The sequence below is a fragment of the Lytechinus variegatus genome, chromosome 18, assembly GCF_018143015.1.
Source record: "Lytechinus variegatus isolate NC3 chromosome 18, Lvar_3.0, whole genome shotgun sequence".
Lineage (NCBI taxonomy): Eukaryota > Metazoa > Echinodermata > Echinoidea > Temnopleuroida > Toxopneustidae > Lytechinus > Lytechinus variegatus.
This window is the reverse complement of record NC_054757.1, coordinates 6,955,969-6,977,412: the sequence shown is the minus strand read 5'-3', so window position 1 is coordinate 6,977,412 and position 21,444 is coordinate 6,955,969. Positions and strand designations below refer to the sequence as shown.

The 21,444-nt window shown below is 35.4% G+C and overlaps 1 protein-coding gene across 1 annotated transcript in view; it reads left to right on the top strand.

The window, feature by feature from the left end:
* The window catches only part of LOC121431956, an 81,231-nt gene extending 60,968 nt beyond the window's left edge, over positions 1 to 20,263 (top strand). The window contains exons 34-46 of the mRNA XM_041629751.1: positions 208 to 391; positions 746 to 843; positions 2,844 to 3,006; positions 3,555 to 3,661; positions 5,354 to 5,516; positions 7,045 to 7,163; positions 9,584 to 9,743; positions 10,682 to 10,782; positions 12,839 to 13,019; positions 14,549 to 14,685; positions 15,460 to 15,540; positions 16,688 to 16,813; positions 18,177 to 20,263. Coding sequence (XP_041485685.1) covers positions 208 to 391; positions 746 to 843; positions 2,844 to 3,006; positions 3,555 to 3,661; positions 5,354 to 5,516; positions 7,045 to 7,163; positions 9,584 to 9,743; positions 10,682 to 10,782; positions 12,839 to 13,019; positions 14,549 to 14,685; positions 15,460 to 15,540; positions 16,688 to 16,813; positions 18,177 to 18,212 — 1,656 coding nt within the window. The 3' untranslated portion in view covers positions 18,213 to 20,263. The remainder of the gene's footprint in view (positions 1 to 207; positions 392 to 745; positions 844 to 2,843; positions 3,007 to 3,554; positions 3,662 to 5,353; positions 5,517 to 7,044; positions 7,164 to 9,583; positions 9,744 to 10,681; positions 10,783 to 12,838; positions 13,020 to 14,548; positions 14,686 to 15,459; positions 15,541 to 16,687; positions 16,814 to 18,176) is intronic.
* Positions 20,264 to 21,444: the final 1,181 nt, after the last annotated feature.

Here is a 21,444-nt window from a genome sequence, read left to right as displayed (position 1 = left end):
ATGCCATTCCTGTTTCATTGTCTGTACTACATGTGTTATGGTCATAACCCCTGGCATAGAAAATAAATGATTAGTCGGTTGCATGTATCTTGAAAATGCTTGCACAATTCAATTTTTTGTGGGTGCTCTTGACCCAGTAGAACCACACTTAGAATGGCAATCCCTGAATTTTATCATCATTTTTGCCGTAAATTATGTCATTTACAGGAGGAGATAAAACAAGAGGTAGAGAAATTGCTCTGCGGCAATCTACCATCCCCAATCAACACCCAGTGTCTCTCCTTTATGGCCATCTACGGTGATGTCCTTGTCCAGCTAGTAATTGACCAATTGGATCCTTCAACTTTCTGTAAAGATGTCGGACTCTGCGATGGTAATAAGAACGATCTGAGTGAGTAGGAAAACTTGTATATAGGTATTATTTTTTTATGTGTCGTGTTTAATTGTAGCCTACCACAGACAGTTTGCTTGATATGGGAGTAATGTTGAAGCTAAATAATAATGTTTGAATACAGTTTGTGTTAGGTTCTGTTTTCTATACTATAATGATAAATATAAATGCCACCAAACAACTTCCTTTTAATGGTCACCATGCAAAGGATAAGTATATTTCTCATTCATTCTTGATAATTTCATATATAACTTTTCAGATGAAATAGATATAAAAGTATTACATTGACTGCACTGACATATTGCTCCAGAATTTATTTTTGAAAATGTATTTCTGTTTTTATAATTTATTCAGAGAGTAAGCTTCCACCCCTCAAGGCCTCTGAAGACTGTGTACTTTGTGAATTCATAGTTGCGGAACTTGACAAGTATATCAAAGAGAATTCAACAGAGGTAATACATGTAGTTTGCTTCTCTTTATATATTATTTGTTTGTGATGAAGGATTGCAATGGTGCTGGTTGTGATTGATGTCTTTTTTTTGGTGTGATTAATGGATTTTGCTTTTCTTTCATGGATATTGTTGTGTCTGAAGGTGTTTGTTGCGCTGGAGAGTAAAATTATGAAATATGATTGTCACTGTTACTAATGATTTTGGTTATTGAGCTTGATGTTGTGAGTAAAGCGATCCGAATTTCAAAGAAATGTTTATAACATTTTATAAACACATTCAAATAATGATGTCATCATCGACTGCAACTTGAAGGCGATTTGGACTTTTCTCCGACCACAGGGCTTGCCGCAAAGCAAAATTATGATTTTATCATTCCTCACGTTATGCTGAACTTCAAATGAAATAATCTTCTTTGAACTTTCACATTTATTGCAGAATGCGATTTATTAAAGGATCACATCGCAATGAATCGCATAGAGCGAACCGGGCTTAATGAATATTACTTTGATTAGCTTTGATATTTCAAATGAATTTGTAGTTCTTGGTTATTTTTAGTTTTGTTGTAATATGTTTTGTAAAAACAGAATGAGATCTTAGCTCAGGTCGAGAGCCTATGTTCAATAGCTCGAAGTCTTCAAGAGGAATGTGAACTCTTGGTGAAAACGTATGGACCTGCTGCTTTTTGTTGTACCTGAAAGTGGTGGTTGTGCCTTACAGTGATATGAAATATGATTTTTGTTAATCATGATTGTTGTTGTCATGACTGACGGTGCCTGTTGTGACTGATGGTCTTGCTGCTGATGTTTTTGTTGTGAGTAATGGATTTTGCCCTGACACATTGATATTTTTTTGTGCCTGACAGTGCTTTTTGCAATTGATGGTGGTTGTTGTAAATGATGGTTTTTGTAACTGGAGAATTATAGCATGAATATACAATAATTGTTGTGACAACTGATGTTTGTGGTTGTTGTGATTGATGGTGCTTGTTATGTGTAATGGTGTTTGCTGTGACTGGACTGACTGTGTTTTTTGTTGCTGGTAGTGGTCGATGTGCCTGAGGTTGGTTATTAATGGAGCTTGTTGTGACTGATGATTGTGGTTGTGAATGAGGGCGCTTGTTGTGAGGGGTGATAATTGTTTTGTATAATTGCGTATTGATTGAGAACTCGCTTTGTAGAAGTAATGATCATTTCCAAATCATCTTCAACAATTGTATAAAGGTCTACTCTGTAGGATTATTCTTCAGCTTGCACTCAGATTGGCCCTATTTTAGATACAAGGAATATCTGTAAGGTTGGGAAGAAGAATAATTCTTCTTCCTATATAAGTACCACCTGTGGTGTATTGTCGTACTCTATAGTGGATTTGAATGCTGAGTGCTGAGAATCCACCGTTGAAGTTGTGGTAAAAAAAACAAAAAAACATATATAATATTTACATATTTACATACAAATGCAGACTAACATAGTCTGACATGTTGCACCTCACTCTTGAATATATTTGCTGAGGTGCTGTCTACGACGTCCTGAGGTAGGGAATTCCATAACCTGGCAGTGGCAGGAAAGAAGGAATTTTTGTAACATTCCGTATTTGCAAATGGAATCATGAGTTCTTGATGGTATAGTGGTACATGTACCCTTAACACAAAAATTGTAGATACTGTACTTTGATAATAACTGGCAACTTGACTTAAAGCTCTGGCCATTTCTCTTTCTTTTCTGAAGAAAATTCTGTTATTAATGGATTGACAGCTGAATTGGCAATTATGATAACCTCCAAATTGCCCTATCGCACCTTTGATTAAAGTTCAACCACTTTCTTTCTGAATTTCTTTAAAACAAAATTCATTTTCACTGTACATTAAAGTCACAAGAGTAAGAACTTTAACTGATTTTCAACTGAACTCTTTGATTTCATTAGATGGATTTTAAATGTACTGCTGTTCATATACATGAAGGTCAAATTGTATTTAAAAAGATTGAATGGATTTTCTTTTGCAGGAAGAAATCAGAGAGGCATTGAAAAAGGTGTGCAATGATCTGCCAGAGTCCATCAGGAGTGAATGTGATTCCTTCCTTGAAGAGCACGCTGAACAGTTTGTTGATTATCTTGTGGAACAGAATCCTAAGGTCCTGTGCTCTGCCCTTTATTTGTGTGATTCAGGTGAGGTTGGAATGTCTCTTAATGGGGTACTGTTTCACAAACCTGTTGTGTTAGACTACCTTCATGGTAATTAATAATTATCTTATCATATCTTGAGTCCGTTGCAGAAAGAGTTGCGTTTAAACGCAAGCAAAAAAATAAATCTGAAGTCCCAAGTGCGCGCTGCTGATTGGTTGAAAATCAAGTTGCGCATGATTTTAGAGTTGCGATTGATTGCAACTCTTTCTGCAACGGGCCCCTTATCTATTAATTGTCTGATGCATTTGCCATACATGTGTAGAGGTGTAACGTTGAAGCTAGATGCCATATTCAAATGATGGTCACTAAAATCAAAGATGACAAATAGTGAGTGGGGATCTTAAGAAAACACCAGAGTTTACTGTGAACAACGTATTTTTTTCCTATTTTGGACTTAGTAACTGTGAAGGTGTAAAAGTTGAAATTCAATTGAAAATCTTAGACAGCGGTTCCAAACTAGATAAATATGTGGGACTACATTGACATGTTACATCAGCTTCAATGTATTTCTGTTTCACTCTCCCATTCAGAGAAAAAAGTGCCACCGCCTCCTCGAGTGCAGGATAGTTCTGATTGCATCCTCTGTGAATTCATTGTGGAAGAACTAGACAAATACATTGAGAAGAACTCAACTGAGGTAAGATTTTTGTTTCTGTCTTGTCTGTTTCTTGATTTTCTTTTTGTCACAATCAATTTCAGTTGAATTCAATCATGGTTTATTTTGTATAAAAAACAATACATGTTACAAAGCCAGAAGGCTGAAATTAACATGTTTACAATAAAACGTTCACAAGTCATGGATAAAAGCAAACAATTACAATTTACAATGTACATAGATAGTAAATAAATTTCAAAGAGCAAGTGTACATAAAAATTCATTAAATATAATTAAATAGAACAAAAAAAGAAATACAATGTTAAAAGGGATGAATATTAGACAATTAAAAATTCAAATATCAATTGGATTGAAATGGAGACTAAAACAATGGCAAACATTTGAGTTGATTTCAAGGGTATGAAAAGAAAAATTTATTTAGAATTTAGTAAATCAATGAAATATGGTATTGCACTTTTTCTAAAGCGATCTGTTTTGCATTTTAACTGAGCAAAGTTTGGAACACTCCTTAATGAGATTGAGACATTTTTCCTTTTTGGTAGCCAGTTATTACAGTTTATTTTGTCTCTAAGGTGGTTGTTTTTGTGACTGATTTCAGTTGTTGGGTTATCTTACGTTGGTTGCCGTGTCTCATTGTGGTTGTGTCTGATGTAATCGGTTGGTGGTTGTTGTTGCGACCCACGGTGTTTGCTTCTTTTTCTGATGGTTAACGTTTTAACTGAAAGATGTTTCTGTGTCTATTGGATGCAATGTCAGTATATTCTCAGCATTCATCCGAAACGTCGTATCAGTCAATTTTGGTTTTAGAAAAAAATCAAATTTGATATTTTTGCAGAAAAAGAAAGTTAAAATCCTATTATATACGTACATGAATTTCTAGGCAGCAATTTATTTTATTTTCTGAGGTATGTGGGGATTTTCACGGCAATATCTTAAAATTGTTGATAAAAATGTGCAAATCCCATTGAAAACGTGTACTGTAGCAAACCAAACAACAGCTGCGTGCATTTAATATGCAAATGCACTGTCAGCCAAACTGTTGTATTGGCATTGCATTGACTTTACACGAGGAAGAGCAATCCGTTTTGACTGATCGCTCCCATTGAATTCGTGATGAGGGTTGTTGTATTCCCTGTGGTGTTTTGTACAGGGAAAATCTAAATTGCTCAAAAATTAAAATTACAAGCATGTTGCTTGTTAGCAATTTTTTCTCTGATTCTTAGTTTTGTGTAAAAATGACGATGCCAATGTCAAGCAATTGTCTTGCTCTTTCCAACCATGAACATTTCTAGCAATGATTTTGTTGTAAGACTGGGAAGCAAAGTGTGGAAATTATAGTAAACTTTGAAGTCGATTTCCTCTGCAATGGGTTTGCACTGTCTTATGTGTGATACGACGGTGAGGACGACCGCCGACGATATTGGGTGATTTCAAGTCTGGTGTTGGCCTTGGTGTTATGTTGGTGTTGAAATTTGGATTGCTTTCCCTTGCTCCAAAACTTAGAGTTTGTAAAACTAATCCAGATCACATTATTGACATCTCAACAACTAGTGAGTGACTTTTCAGGACCATCTTCATTTTATGTTTGATGTTGTAATCGCGTAAAAATTGACCTAACACCAACACCAAAAGGTCAACACTTAACTTGAAATCACCTATTGTTCACTCAAGGTAAAAATAAAAAAAAAAAATTGAATGGATTCTCTTTTGCAGGAAGAAATCAGAGAGGCATTGAAAAAGGTCTGCAATGACCTGCCAGAGTCGATCAGGAGTGAATGTGATTCCTTCCTTGAAGAGCATACTGAACAGTTTGTTAAATATCTCCTAGAAGAGAATCCTAAAGTCCTGTGCTCCGCTCTTTATTTGTGTAGTTCAGGTAAGGTTTGAATATCTATCTAAAGCAGAGCTGACAAAATGTTGGATTTCATCCTATTTAGTCAGGTTTTTAACATTTTTTAAACTTGTAAAGTATCATGAGTTTGTTTGTATGTTTTTCAAGATTTTAAAGAAAAATAGAACTTCAATCTTGAAAATAGGACAAAAAGAATTAAATCAAAAGATTTTCCAGAGGTTTTAAGGTTGGTAGCTCTAATAAAAGAAGGTCACTATTTTATAAAAATCGTGTAAAATGATAACCTCATGGTGTTTAATGTCTTGCTTGATAACCAATATATCATTGGAATTTTTTTTGGACAAAGAGTTTTTTGGAATGGGACCAGGCCACTCTCATAATCTTAAGGCTTAAAGATATGATAATCACTGGCATATAGATAGGGTTAGGGACACTTAACCTCCAAAGTTCCATGACACCCAACCCCTGCCCCCCTCCCCCCTTCCCTTCACAAAAAATAGAAAAAGAACAAGAAATGGAAAGGACAAATGGTGAAATAAGATATATTTTTTTAATGTTATGTTTGGATCTTTCACAAAATTAGATTTTCATTTTTAAAGTGAAAATTTTTCACTTGCTTGAGAATTTTTGTCCCCTTTTGGCGTATTATCCGACTAATAATGGTAACTTTGCCTTTATTGTGCATAATAGCCAAAATATCATAGTTAAAACTGCAATGTAATAATGAAAGTGGCCCCAAGGCCATGTTGCACAAAAGTTACTATTTTGGAAACTTTGCAAAATAATGGTTACTTCAATAGAATCCATGATTTTGATTGACTGTTGAGACTGTTCCCATAGTAACACTTAATGCTCGATATTAATATTTATGGATCAGGACCAGGTACCCATTTCATAAAGAGTTACAACTGTTGTAACTTTGCAATCATTGTAACTACCATGGTAACCTTGATTTTGATTGGCTGCTGAGCCCAGTTGCCATGGTAATTACTATAATGGCGAAGTTACAATAGTTTTAACTCTTTATGAAACGGGCCCCTGAGGTTTAGGTAGTGACTGTGGTAATAATGGTGATATTTATTGAACAATAAACATGATAAGGATGAAACTGATGAATCCTCAACAGGACCAGGGGGCTGTTCCATAAAACTGTTCGTATTGATAAGAACGATTGGTGAACCTTTTCTTACGCGCTAAAACATCGCCAATGAATATACCATTTACCACAAGAATGGATCACCAGTCATTCTTAAAGGTGCTCGTAACTAACGAACAGCTTTATGAAACACCCACCAGGAACCCGGTCCATGAAGAGTTACAACTGTTGTAACTTTACCATTATGGTGATACTGATTAAACAATAAACATAATGAGGATGAAAATAATGAATCAATAAAATTCATCATCAGCATCGCCTTCGTCATTCATCACCACAATCACCATCATCACCCTTAATAATTACTGCAAATTTTAAATGATTTGGTTTGTTTATCTTCAATTTCTTGCCATTTTGTTATGATTAATATCTTTTCCATTTTTATTTCTCTTTTAGGTAAAATGAATGCTATGGTGAAGAAGTTGAAGGTTCAAGACAGAGAGGGATGCATCCTTTGTGAATATGTCATGTATGAAGTTGACAAATTACTTAACGGATCTACCGCCGTGGAAGAGGTATGTAGCAGATTGACAATCCAGCAGTTATGTATTAATCATGTTTTGTTTACATTATTTGTATATAGATGATACTGAGATATCACAGAACAAAATTTTCCTTTTTAATTATCCATGAAGTGGCTCGTACGATTGGTTGTGCAACTATGTTTTACCACTGATTGCGATCCCGTGCAAAATTCATGTCTATTGTAGCCAAGTGACCGTAAATGTTCACAAACCGACAATAAAAGCTCCTTTAATATGTATCTGTTTGGGTTGAGAATTTTCCAGGACTAGGGGTGTTACATGTATGTATCATATAGACATACACAGCATCAGCTTACTCCCCAGGGAGTGGAAAAAGTGCACATATTGTGTGTGGGCATGGCAGGATCCGATGAGTGCGGTGACATTTTGTAAAGCGCTTAGAGACGTCATTCTGATGCATTAAAGTGGTGCTAGATAGTAAGTGAACCCCACTGGAAAATGCACTCTTTAAAGGACAAGTCCACCCCAACAAAAACTTGATTTGAATAAAAAGAGAAAAATTCAACAAGCATAACACTGAAAATTTCATCAAAATCGGATGTAAAATAAGAAAGTTATGACATTTCAAAGTTTCGCTTCATCTCACAAAAACAGTTATATGAACGAGCCAGATACATCCAAATGAGAGAGTCGATGATGTCATTCACTCACTATTTCTTTTGTTTTTTATTGTTTGAAATATGAAATATTTTCATTTTCTCGTCATTGTCATGTGAAATGAAGTTTCATTCCTCCCTGAACACATGGAATTCCATTATTTCAACATTTTGTGCTTCAGGCAAGGAGGTCCTAATCGTCAAATTCGTAAAAATTGAAATATTGTATAATTCAAACAATAAAAAACAAAAGAAATAGTGAGTGAGTGACATCATCAACTCTCTCATTTGGATTTAACTGGTTCGTTCATATAACTATTTTGTTAAAAATAAGCAAAACTTTGAAATGTCATAACTTTCTTATTTTACATCCGATTTTGATGAAATCTTCAGCATTGTGCTTGTCTGATTTTTCTCTATTGATTCAAATCAACATTTTTTTGAGGTGGACTTGACCTTTAATGCTGAGTGTTGAATGTAGAAAACAACACTACAATGTTTGGCGAGCCAAGAGAAACAAGCTTTATTTAATCACCTGACTCCACAATTTAATATTAATAACATGACAGAATACTAATTAATTTTGAGGAATAGCCCAAGTGACACTCTATTTTGAGTGTTGTCGCAGAACGATTTAGGTATGACGACACATTTACGGTATGCAATAGGCAATCTTATTGATAAATGCGCAGTAGTTCGTATTACTCTCTTGGGATGATCTGACCAATGCGGTCATGCCTTTTATACCGCACGCCACTAGACATTTATGTGGGACTTAAATCTTTGTGCAACACCCCGAGGTCTCAGACCCCCCTTGTTGTCTCACCTGCATAGCAAAGTGAGACTATAGGCGCCGCTTTTCCGACGGCGGCGTCAACATCAAATCTTAACCTGAGGTTAAGTTTTTGAAATGACATCATAACTTAGAAAGTATATGGACCTAGTTCATGAAACTTGGCCATAAGGTTAATCAAGTATTACTGAACATCCAATTAGAGTTTCATGTCACATGACCAAGGTCAAAGGTCATTTAGGGTCAATGAACTTAGACCATGTTGGGGGAATCAACATCAAAATCTTAACCTGAGGTTAAGTTTTTGAAATGTCATCATAACTTAGAAAATATATGGACCTAGTTCATGAAACTTGGACATAATAGTAATCAAGTATCACTGAACATCCTGTGCAAGTTTCAGGTCACATGATCAAGGTCAAAGGTCATTTAGGGTCAATGAACTTTGGCCGAATTGGGGGTATTTGTTGAATTACCATCATAACTTTGAAAGTATGTTGGTCTAGTTCATAAAACTTGGACATAAGAGTAATCAAGTATCACTGAACATCCTGTGCGCATTTTAGGTCACATGACCAGGGTCAAAGGTCAATGAACTTTGGCCATAATGGGGGTATCTGTTGAATTACCATCATAACTTTGCAAGTTTATTGATCTGACTTTTGAAACTTGGACATAAGAGTAATCAAGTATCACTGAATATCCTGTGCAAGTTTCAGGTCACATGATCAAGGTCAAAGGTCATGTGAGATCAATGAACTTTGGCTGCATTGGGGGTATTTGTTGAATTACCATCCTATCTCTGTAAGTGTATTGGTCTAGTTCATAAAACGTGGAAATAAGAGTAACCAAGTATCACTGAACATCTTGTGTGAGTTATAGTAGTTTTCAAAGTCAGCACTGCTGCTATGTTGAATCGCGTGATGCAGGTGAGACAGCCAGAGGCATTCCACTTGTTTTATGAATAATCAAACCATTTCCAATCCCATTCAATCCAACAGATTGAGAAAGCATTGGATGATGTCTGTGATGTAATCCCATCCTCTCTGAAAACTGAATGCACAGATTTTGTAAACACCTACACACCGTTGATAATCTCCTACATCACTCAAGAATTGTCACCAAAGAGTATCTGCACCATGTTGGGAGAATGCGATACAGGTATGTCTATAGTTTTCTTAATTTATTTATTTTTTTGTTGTACTTTCTGCCATATTTATTTCGTGTCCAGTATTTCGAAACGGGTCATAGGATGCAGTGAATAGCAAATATATCTGGGAATGATATGTAGATGCTTTGATTCTATGCAATTTGTCGCCCGAAGGAAATACGCCCTTTTTTGCGAGAATGTTTTTTACGAAAGTTATATTTTATTGATTACTTAATTCACGATGCATGGTAAGCTGCTCAAATACGACGTCACAAATCAAAACATTAAATTCCTTATAGATTTTTAAATCTTTGATGGATTTTTTTCCAAACCTTCACCAATATTTCTTATTATTAACCGTATCAGACATCTTAGCAGGGCAAATTTATTACAGTGTTGCCTGCTTAATACTGGGATCAAGTTGTTGGTCAATAAATTTCCATTTGTTTAACCACGCACAAATTTATTGCCCGCTCAAGAAAGTCAATGAGAACATGCATGGAAATGTAGCGGGCAGTAAGGCAGAGGTAACATCCGCGTATTCTACGCACTTTTGTACGCGGCCTTGGACCGCGCAGTGCTATGTCACAATGCTAATCAAGTTCCTAGGCCAGGGACGCGTCATGTCAATTACGTCACAATGGTAAAGTTCCGAGGCCCAGCCTGCTCATGACAAAATAGATTCCCATTCTTAAACTGCAAAATATCTCTAGATGTCTGATTTGGTTCATAATAGCAATATTGACTGGCCTGGGGGCGAAAGGACATACCGGTAGATCGCCCTCACTAAATTGATATAAATCTAGTTTGTGCGATATATGTCGTATCGCCCCGAGGCCATGCAATATTGCTTTTTTATTTTCTGCTATTATCACATAAACTTGTTTTTCTTGGCGAACTTCTCCTTTAATTCATTTTCCATTTGTTTCTTTCATGTTGGATGCAGTAGCCAAACCCAAGATCAAGAAACAGTTTGCAAGTACCGAGTGCACTCTCTGTGAATTTGCTATGTCTGAGTTGGATACTATCCTGGGTGAAAATGCAACACAGGTAAATATCCACTGCCAGTCTTCTATTTTCGTGCTATGTTTTTTTTAAAGCATTACACATATTCTATAGTCAGTCTGGCATTGGTATTAAAATTCTTCCCAATACCGCTCTTTATTTCTTTTATCTTGCCTGGCATTACATACTCCTTAATAATATTTGTTGAATGTGTTTTATTTGAATTTCAATAATGTGTCATTTCATGTACCGGAATGTGCAATAATTTCTCAATGGTTTTTCTATGTGGGCTCGCATGCCTCTGGGCAATAGTACTGAATTTCACTTCTGCGAGCCCTGGACCATGGAAAAAACATTTTCTTACTCTTTTCTTTCATTTCTACTTATCTATATTTATTTATTCAATGTCACATTGTATTTTTGTAATTATATTGTAGATTTTTGTATGTTTCTTATGGTCAAATAAATGAAAAAAAATAATAAACAAACATACCAAAAAATTGTATATTCTGTAGTTATTTAGCTTGATGGCATTGAGAAAGTGCATTCAAGACTAGAAAGTTTGATTCTGATTAAAATAGGATACATGTGACCATCCGGCCAGACTGGAAATCACTGAAATCACTTTGATTTGAAAAAGCTGATCAAAGGCTAAATTAAAATGGATCAACTGAACCAAATATGATAATATGGTGATAATGAAAATAAAGATATGTAATACTAAAACACAAGACATATGGTTGTGGACTCTTATTGAGTAGGATGATAAAATTATAGACTTGTAACTTTTTTTAGTGTGATTATGTGGAATTAAAGGGAGTTGGCTTTGTCCATCTTCCTGTTTTATTATCCACAGTGTGTACATGTATATTGTAATTAAGTTTGTATAATCCCTATTTTTTTTTAATAATGATAATAACAATAAGTTTACAAAGAAAATGCCATACTTACCTTGGGTAGCCACTTCAGTTCTGAAAACTGCTCTCCCAGCGGCCCTGCTTGACGTGATAATGTTGTGATTACCCAGCCTTTAACCTAGGCTACCTTTTATCTATCATACATTTTTGTCTCACCTGCGAAGCAGAGTGAGACTATAGGCGCCGCTTTTCCGACGGCGGCGGCGTCATTATCAAATCTTAACCTGAGGTTAAGCTTTTGAAATGACGTCATAACTTAGAAAGTATATGGACTTAGTTAATAAAACTTGGCCATAAGGTTAATCAAGTATTACTGAACATCCTATTAGAGTTTCATGTCACATGACCAAGGTCAAAGGTCATTTAGGGTCAATGAACTTAGACCATGTTGGAGAGATCAACATCGAAATCTTAACCTGAGGTTAAGTTTTTGAAATGTCATCATAACTTAGAAAATATATGGACCTAGTTCATGAAACTTGGACATCAGGTTAATCAAGTATCACTGAACATCCTGCACGAGTTTCACGTCACATGACCAAGGTCAAAGGTCATTTAGGGTCAATGAACTTTGGCCGAATTGGGGGTATCTGTTGAATTACCATCATAACTTTGAAAGTTTATTGGTCTAGTTCATTAAACTTGGACATAAGAGTAATCAAGTATCACTGAACATCCTGTGCGAGTTTCAGGTCACATGATCAAGGTCAAAGGTCATTTAGGGTCAATGAACTTTGACCGAATCGGGGGTATCTGTTGAATTACCATCATAACTTTGAAAGTTTATTGGTCTAGTACATTAAACTTGGACATTAGAGTAATCAAGTATCTCTGAACATCCTGTGCGCGTTTCAGGTCACATGACCAAGGTCAAAGGTCAATGAACTTTGGCCGAATTGGGTGTATCTGTTGAATAACCATCATATCTCTGTAAGTTTATTGGTCTAGTTCATAAAAAGTGGACATAAGAGTAACCATGTATCACTGAACATCTTGTGCGAGTTAGAGTAGTATTCAAAGTCAGCACTGCTGCTATATTGAACCGCGTGATGCAGGTGAGACGGCCAGAGGCATTCCACTTGTTGATAATGGATGCTGAATAAATGAAATGAAATGATAGGAATAGCTATCATTAACCTGTCCAACCTGTGCTGAATTATCCTCCTGTTTTAAAAATGTTTCAGGAGGAGATTCAGGCCGCCTTGGAAAAATTATGCGACATGCTGCCTTCCACTGTTAGGCAAGAGTGTGATGCCTTTGTGACGACCTATGAGCCAGAGCTGATTAAGCTCCTGTTGACAATGAGCCCGGACCAGGTCTGCGCGGAGTTGGGGCTCTGCACCTCAAGCGTCAAGGTTCTCCTTGGTGAGTTCGGGCTACCTTGACTGATACAGTCACACCAACGCACAGAGTGCAAACCGACCCATGGTTTTGTCATTGGTAATATTGTAATAGCTTTGATCGGTTTGCAGGCAGTTTGCCGATGTGACTGCAGCAGGAATCCCATTTAAAGGACAAGTCCACCCCAACAAAAAGTTGATTTCAATAAGAAGAGAAATCCAACAAGCATAACACTGAAAATTTCATCAAAATCGGATGTATGATAAGAAAGTTATGACATTTTAAAATTATGCTTAATTTCACAAAACAGTTATATGCACATCCTGGCTGGTATGCAAATGAGCACAATATGACATCATCCACTCACTATTTCTTTTCTATTTCATTATATGAAATATGAAATATTCTAATTTTCTCCTAATTGTCAAGTGATTAAATGATTTATTCCTCCCTGAACATGTAGTATTAGCATTGTTTAATACTATATGGTTCAGTCAAGTTGGTCCTTATTGTCATATCTATAAAAAATGCAATATTGTATAATTCAAACAATAAAAAACAAAAGAAATCGTGAGTGATGGACATCATCGTCTGACTCAACTAGTTGTGCATATCACTGTTTTGTGAAAAGTAAGCGAAACTTTAAAATGTCGTAACTTTCTTATTTTACATCCGATTTTGATGAAATTTTCAGCACATTTTTCTATTTTTATTTAAGCCAGCATTTTTCCTGGAATGGACTTGACCTTTAATAACACTTTTAGAGCACATTTATATATTACACTATAAATCTAAAAAAAGGGACAGGAAATCTCCTTACTTTATAATTCTTAATACATCTGTTGGGTTGATTTATACAAACAAACTCTTAAGAGCTGCCATTTTTTTGTCACATCAACAAATTAGAATGATGAATATACTTTGTTCAATCAATGTATAAAAATTGCTTCTGCATAGTGACACACATTCTTAGAGGACAAAGCAGACAGGCCGTGTAGGTGGCCCAGTGCATTTGCGTGTGACACACATGAACACGTAATCTAATCATTGAAAGTATTCTAGTGCGTCTTCCCGGAGCGTGCTATGACTGAAGAATACAATCAAACAATTGCATGAAAGTTATATCCAGCAAAAAAAAATTCTGTGGGGGCTCGGGGTGATTTAGCCCCCCCCCCCACATTATTAAAGAGCCATTGGAAAATGAATAAATGAGCCCTGGAAAATTCCCATTCACCGCAATGTAAAAGCTAATCCAATGTTTTAGAAAATAGGCAGTAGGTTGTGCAAAGAATAATAATACTAATAGCCAATTTTTACATAGTGATTTTTCCCAGAACGGGTCAAAGCGCTTTACAGCATTTTATTACCCCTGTCATTGGATTCATTTCAATCCCGCATGAAAAGTGCACCATTTCCACTCCCTGGGGAGCATTCCTTGAATTCATTACAGCCTGTGAAGAGAAAAGCCTGTGAATCTTTTTTATTTTTATTTTGCCGGGTAGGATCTTCTGTCGGCTTCATTTGAAATCGATTCCTCTTGTGTTGGTTTACAGGTTCGATCGAATGTGACCTGTGCCAGACGGCCGTCCGCGAATTCATGCTCGCCATCCAGGAGCCTTCCGTAACCAAGGAGATTGTCGCCATCGTCAACGAGACCTGCCCTCTCCTCCCTGATGATCTAAAAGCACAGGTAACGTATCAATTCGGTAGAGAACATCATGTTTGCCTAAATCAGGGCCCTGTTTCGTCAAGTTTGTTATCGAAGGCTAGTTACAAGCTACTGATATAAGCTATTGAAATCTTTGAATGTGATTGGACAAGAGCATATGTTCTTACATTTCTAACGTTGATTTTAAGATGATGATGATGACGGCGATGATTATGATGGTAATGATTATGATGATGGTGATGATGATTATGATGATAATAATAGTGATACATGTACCTTACTGAGCGCACACCCTGTCCAGACACGCTCATGGCGCTAGCTCAGCAACACTTCCTTTGGATACAAAATTTTGTACACATACATTACAAACAGCTACTTAGAAATAGAAATCTTAAATCACTACAGGGACCATCCTGCATCATCACTACTGAAATTCCCAGCTACATCCTGGTGGGGCCTGGTACCCTCGTGCTTGCTGCCCCGTTCACTGACATTTGTAGGGGCAAGCCCGGTCAGCTCAGTACTCACAGGAGCTCTAGCAAATAAGGGCACCAGCCCCCATAGGAAGCCAGTCAGACCAGTGTGTGATGACAGAGAGTTTACCTTAAATGCATACAAAACAAATATTATTTCTTTAAAAATGTACATAATTATACATAATTATGATGGTGATGGTTATGATGGTAATGATGATGATAATGATAATAATTCAAATATTAAATTAGGATATTAAAGAAATTCCACAAATATCCACCTTAATGATTAACATGTATATATCAATTTATTATTTTTCAGTGCTTTTCGTATGTTGATCAGTATGGAGACCTGGTAACTGAGTTCATTGCTCAGTTCTTTGACCCCATCACAACGTGCACGGTTAGTATGGACTTTTTTCATTCTCAACCATGTAACATCTAACCTTGCTGCAGACAAGTCTTGTTGGTCATGTGAAATACGTTTTATCGAGCGAGCCGAGTCCATGTTATATGGGTGTGAACATACCAGGGTTCCCAGCCCATTAGGCTGCTTACTAGTCTTGTTGGTCATGTGAAATACGTTTTATCGAGCGAGCCGAGTCCATGTTATATGGGTGTGAACATACCAGGGTTCCCAGCCCATTAGGAAACTCAGGGAAAATTATTTCACTCTTTTCCAGTCAGGAAAAAAATCAGGGAATTTTATTTTTAAAATAACTCAAATCGGGGGAAAATGCCTCAAATGAGTGGAAAATCAGGGTATTATGATCAGCCCAAAAGTCGAAAGCACTGTAGTCAGTCTGACTCTGTTATATTTTGTTGCTTATCAAAACAACATCCATTAAAGGACTGTTTATGGTGGTACTAATTAGTTTTACATCATTGTTTTCATAGTGAAATTACATGTACTTCATAGCAACAATGTAGAAGACATGCAAAACTGGGAATGGGTTTAAATAATTATCAGGGAATTTCTAAACTTCATCAGGGAGAAATCAAGGAATTTTGTTTTCTTGAAAATCTGGGAACCCTGAAATACGATGCAAGAAAAAGAGAGAAAGAAAAAGAATGGGAGAGGAAGAGATAGCCAGACAGAAAGAGAGAGAGAGAGAGCGTGTTGGGATTGTATTTTTACACTTTGAAGACTGGAACTGGAATAGCAGTGTTCAACGCCTGTACAAATTACAGAATTTAGTCATCAACTAGTCCTTTCGGGATGAAAGTTCTCTTATTTTTAGCTAGAAAGTAGATCTATTGCTGATGTGGTTTACGGTACACCATGTGGAGTGTTATAGAAAACAGTGGATAGAAGAGGAGACGAAATGGATAGGCGAGAAAGTGGAGATTTGAGAGTAGAGTATTCTTTCTTGAAAGTAGATCTAGTGAACCACATTCCACTAATTTTCTGCTTAAATTTCTTGATTGTTTTCTTTGATATGATAATGTAATGCACTATACAATTGTAACTGTGATAGCATTATTTTTATGATTTATTAGTATTATTATTACTATTTCAATTCAATTATTTTTCTTGTTACCTCTGATAGCTAATTGAGGCCTGTCCATACCCTGATAACGCACCAAGAACTCCAAAGCGCATGCTTGGCCGTAACGAATGTACTAGAGGACCGGGCTACTGGTGCGCCTCCAGGGAAAATGCTGTCCAGTGTAACGTAAGTCTGGGCAATTATCCTCAAGATTTCTGTAATTATCAGGAATGTAGTGGAGGCCAGTTGTTCTGAGTCTTGTGTCTCAGGCAGAGGCCGTGGATGACAAAAATGATCTAGCCTCAAGGCCGTCTGTGACAACATCCCTGGTCATTATGAGAAGAGGAGTGGGTTTTTCATTCTTTAAAACTTTTGTGTCTGCACTCAACGTTTCTAAGAAATTGAAATATTGGCCCTACCAATCATAAAATTATCTGGGGCATTTTCAAATGTAAGGAAAATAGAAGATAATTTTTTCCTGTTCTTGTTCAATCTTATCCAAGCAGTGTGAATACCTAGTTACTTTATGAAAGCGCCTGGTGGGATTGAAATCAACCCCCCCCCCAAAAAAAAAAATGTTTGTTGACACATAATTATGATATGTAGCATGTACAGAATGTCATACAAACGTTTCTAAGCACTACTTCATATAATTCGATCTTTGAGGAAGGTTTAATGGAATGTTGCCTTGGGCTTCATAATGTTGTCCTCCAAATCTGCTGGAGATCTCAATTGAGAAGTTATGTCCTATATTGACTGCTGGGGTCCATTCCATAAAGATTTACAACTCTTGTAACTTTGTCATTATGGCAGCTGCCATGGTAACGGGGCTCAGTGGCAAATCACAATTAAGGTTTCCATGGTACATGTAGTTACAATAATGGCAAAGTTATCAGAGCTCAAACAAACGTTCTTTAAACGGGTCTTTGGTTTCATTTTTTGATACATTTGTTTAAGGTTGAAGCTTACTATGTATTCATGGGTGCATAAACTTATCACTGTATTACAATTAAAGGGGAAGTTCACCCTGACAAAAAGTTTATTGTAAAAATAGCAGAAAAAATAATAAAAAATATTGCCGAAGGTTTGAGAAAAATTCATCAAATAATGAAAAAGTTATTAGAATTTCTATTATTCGATTTGTGACGTCATATGCGAGCAGCATTCCTACATAGCGAATGGTAAAAAATCAATGAAATGTCATTTTCTCAGAAAATTGAAGATGGTTTTCACTGTAGCTTTTGTATATCAATAGACAAATCATTTCACACCCGATCATGAATAGAAAACAAAATTAAGTTATCAGGAACCATACAAAATTTGGAATTCATGCATTTTATATTACATAACACATGGGGCAGCTGCTCGTTTATGACGTCACAAATCCAAAACTTTGAACTCTAATAACTTTCTTACTCTTTAACGGATTTTCCTCAAACCTTCACCAATATTTTTTACTATTTTTTCTGCTATTTTTACAACAGAGTTTTCTTCAGGGTGAACTTCCCCTTTAAAAAATAGGCATTTTTCTTTTTTCTTCTTTCTACAGATGGTTGAACATTGCAAGCGTCATGCTTGGAACTAAATACTGAATCACACTTCAAAGATGTACGACTCAAAGCACATCAAGGAATCATGTATGAATTCACTTACATAACAGCAGTTCATCACAAAAAATATGATACCATTCCTGGAGCAATATTATTGTGTAAAAATTGTTTTAACCATTCACTCATGTAAACAGATAAATGATGCACACTTACTAATAACTACAGTAATTTTTGTCAACATTGCACATGGTAGTACTCTGTTCACTTGCAAAATATTTGTGGGTGTTTTTTATTATGATTGTTATCGCATGGAGGCTTACTCCTTAAAATGCAGGATAACTTATTCAATACCCCACATTAATTTGATGTTTTTGCAGACAAATTCCTGCTCAATTGGGGGTGTGAACAGAGTCTTTGAACAGAACAGGAGAAGATTAATGCACATTATCTTTATGCTTCTGCATTATCAATTTGTGCAGTCAATGGTGATTGCTTTACCTGGTGTTCCACAGGGCTGTGTGCTGTCACCACTTTTACCATGCCACCTTGCATATATATATATAGTGTGCATTGTCTTTGCAGGTCAGAGTTCATGAAAGCTATCATATCAAGGGATCTGTATAATATATAACAAAAGATATAAGTTTTGAGAAAGAAAGGAGAAATTAGATATCACAAGGGATTTTTTAATAACAATTTTCACAATCTTTTTGAAAGAAATACGCCAAACATGAGAACCTCTCTTTCCTTATGCAAGACCACAGATGGATTTTAAGTTTTACTTTATGTTGTAATGTAGAAGCACCCCTTGCCTTTAAAAACAAAAATAATATTATTTGATCAAATCAAAACTTATTGATATATTGAGTTGAAAATAACCTTTGTTTGCAGAAAGGAGATGTAGAGGAGAATGTGATATTCAATAGAGTACTCTAACTATTCTTACGAGTAGATAGGCATGTAGTAATTACCTTTTTAGTGTTATTTTAATCAAGATTTGGTTATGTTATCATTTGGGAAAGATTAATTGAATTGTATGGTTGTGTTACTTATTGCACTCTTCCATGAAAATGCTACAATTTGTAATGATATATATTATTGTTTAATAGAAAAAAAATCAATTTTAATTTCTCTGTATGTTTTGATCTTCTTGTTTTTCGTGTTTAAATGAAGAATACAAACTTAAAGTGAGAATTCTAGTCATTTCATAGCATGTCATTCTCATATTCTATTTTGTTGTTTTTGTGTATAATGTTCTTATGAACTCAAAATATACATGTATGGTGTCCTTTTAAATACAGATTTTGAGTTCATAAGTACATTAGGAGTCATACATTTATGACCATGGATATTTTTCTATCATTCCTCTGATATTATGCATTTATGATACCACTTCACAAGGATTAATGACAAAAGCATACATTAAAATGAAAAAAAAGAGAAAAAATGTGTGTATTGATATGCCTTTTTGTGCAAATTTAGGCTAATTTATTTGATGTAGTGAAAAGTCACAAACTGAGATATATGTATATAAGTCAATATTTTTTCATCTCTTTTGCTGTACTCTAAGAAAACAACATATTCATTTCTCAAATATTATTACATCAGAGTTGATGTTCCAGATTTCTTTTCTTTAAGTTGAACCTGTGAAGGTGTTTTTCACTTTTTAATTTTGAACATATTAAATTGTTTGACGCAAGCAAAAATGCTATGACTTTTGTTTTTCATTTTCATTTTTTCATGCATTTAACATCATATACCAGAAAATGTAGTTAGTAAATTTCTACATGTTTTTTGAATGAATGAAGAGAAATGTCACGATTTACTTATTTTTTCTTTACTGGGAACAGATGTGTCTTGACATGCAACTTGGATTGTTGTGATTATTCTGCACTCTTCTTTTATGTTAATTGTTCATGTACATTTCATGTGTAAGCTAAGGAATGATTCAATCATGTCATGTGACCATTTTGAGATGTAAACTTAGTCTCTATTTTTGTTCTTTTATATATAATGTCTTTATCACCATTAACCTCTTTGCATATGTCTAAATGAACTTTGACTAATAAAGATGATTTAGAATCAATTCTTTCTTGTATTTCAGTGTATTCATTGGCAAGTGTATTTTGTATATTGTTATTCAATTCTCATATAAACATATAATAATATGACATGCACAGATTTAAAGGGGAAGTTCACCCTGATGAAAACTTCATCGTAAAAATAGCAGAAAAAGTATTAAAATATATCGCCGAAGGGTTGAAAAAAATCAATCAAAGAATAAAAAAAGGTTACTAGAATTTTAATCATTTGATTTGTGACATCATAATGTGAGAAGCTTTCTTCCAAATCAACTGGTAAAAAATCGATGAAATGTCATTTTTCTCAGAAAATAAAAAATGGTTTTCACTGTGACATTCAGTACATCAATGGACAAATAATCTGTTCCTGAAAAGAAAACAAAAATAAGTCGTCACGAAACCATGAAAATTAAAATGTATGCATTTTTATATTATGTAACATATGAGGCAGCTGCTCATTTATGGCGTCAGGAATCCAAAGCTTACAATTCTAATAGTTTCCTTTATCTGTAATGAATTTTCCTCAAACCATCACCATTAATTTTTATTATTTCTACTATTTTACAACAAACATTCATTCAGGTGAACTTCCCCTTTAAGATGGGAAATAGTGTCCGGTAGATTTTGAAATAATGAAACTGGTATAGGAAATCAAATTCATCACACTTTTAATTTCCAATTTATTATTTTCTGCTCATTTATACGTTTATTTTTCAAAGCTCTTTTTGTGGGAGTTGGGGGTGGTTATTGCAGGCCGTGAGTCGCATATTGCATGGTATGTTGCTTGATTGAAAATAATATTGTTTCATTTAAAAGTTATTTTTTTTAAAGTAATAACCATTATATGAACATTTCATGGCGGCAACAAAACAAGTCATCATAACTTGGTCCCACTGCACTTATATTACGGATGCAGAGAGGATGTTAAAAGGAAAAGAATCTTGCCATCCGTTGAAAAACGTTATGTTTCCGATGTGTACTCTTTGCATACGTGTTTCATACGCAATATATCTATCGAGCATCCGTCAACTGTGATTTCATTGTTCGCCCATTTTGTCCATTGTCTGGCGCAGATGAAAACGGATGGAGCCACCCCTGAAATTTTGCTTGTCTGCTGTATCCGTTATGAATACGTTTTATGTCTGTCAGCCAGTGGGACCAGTCATTAAATTGATTTGCCTGGTAT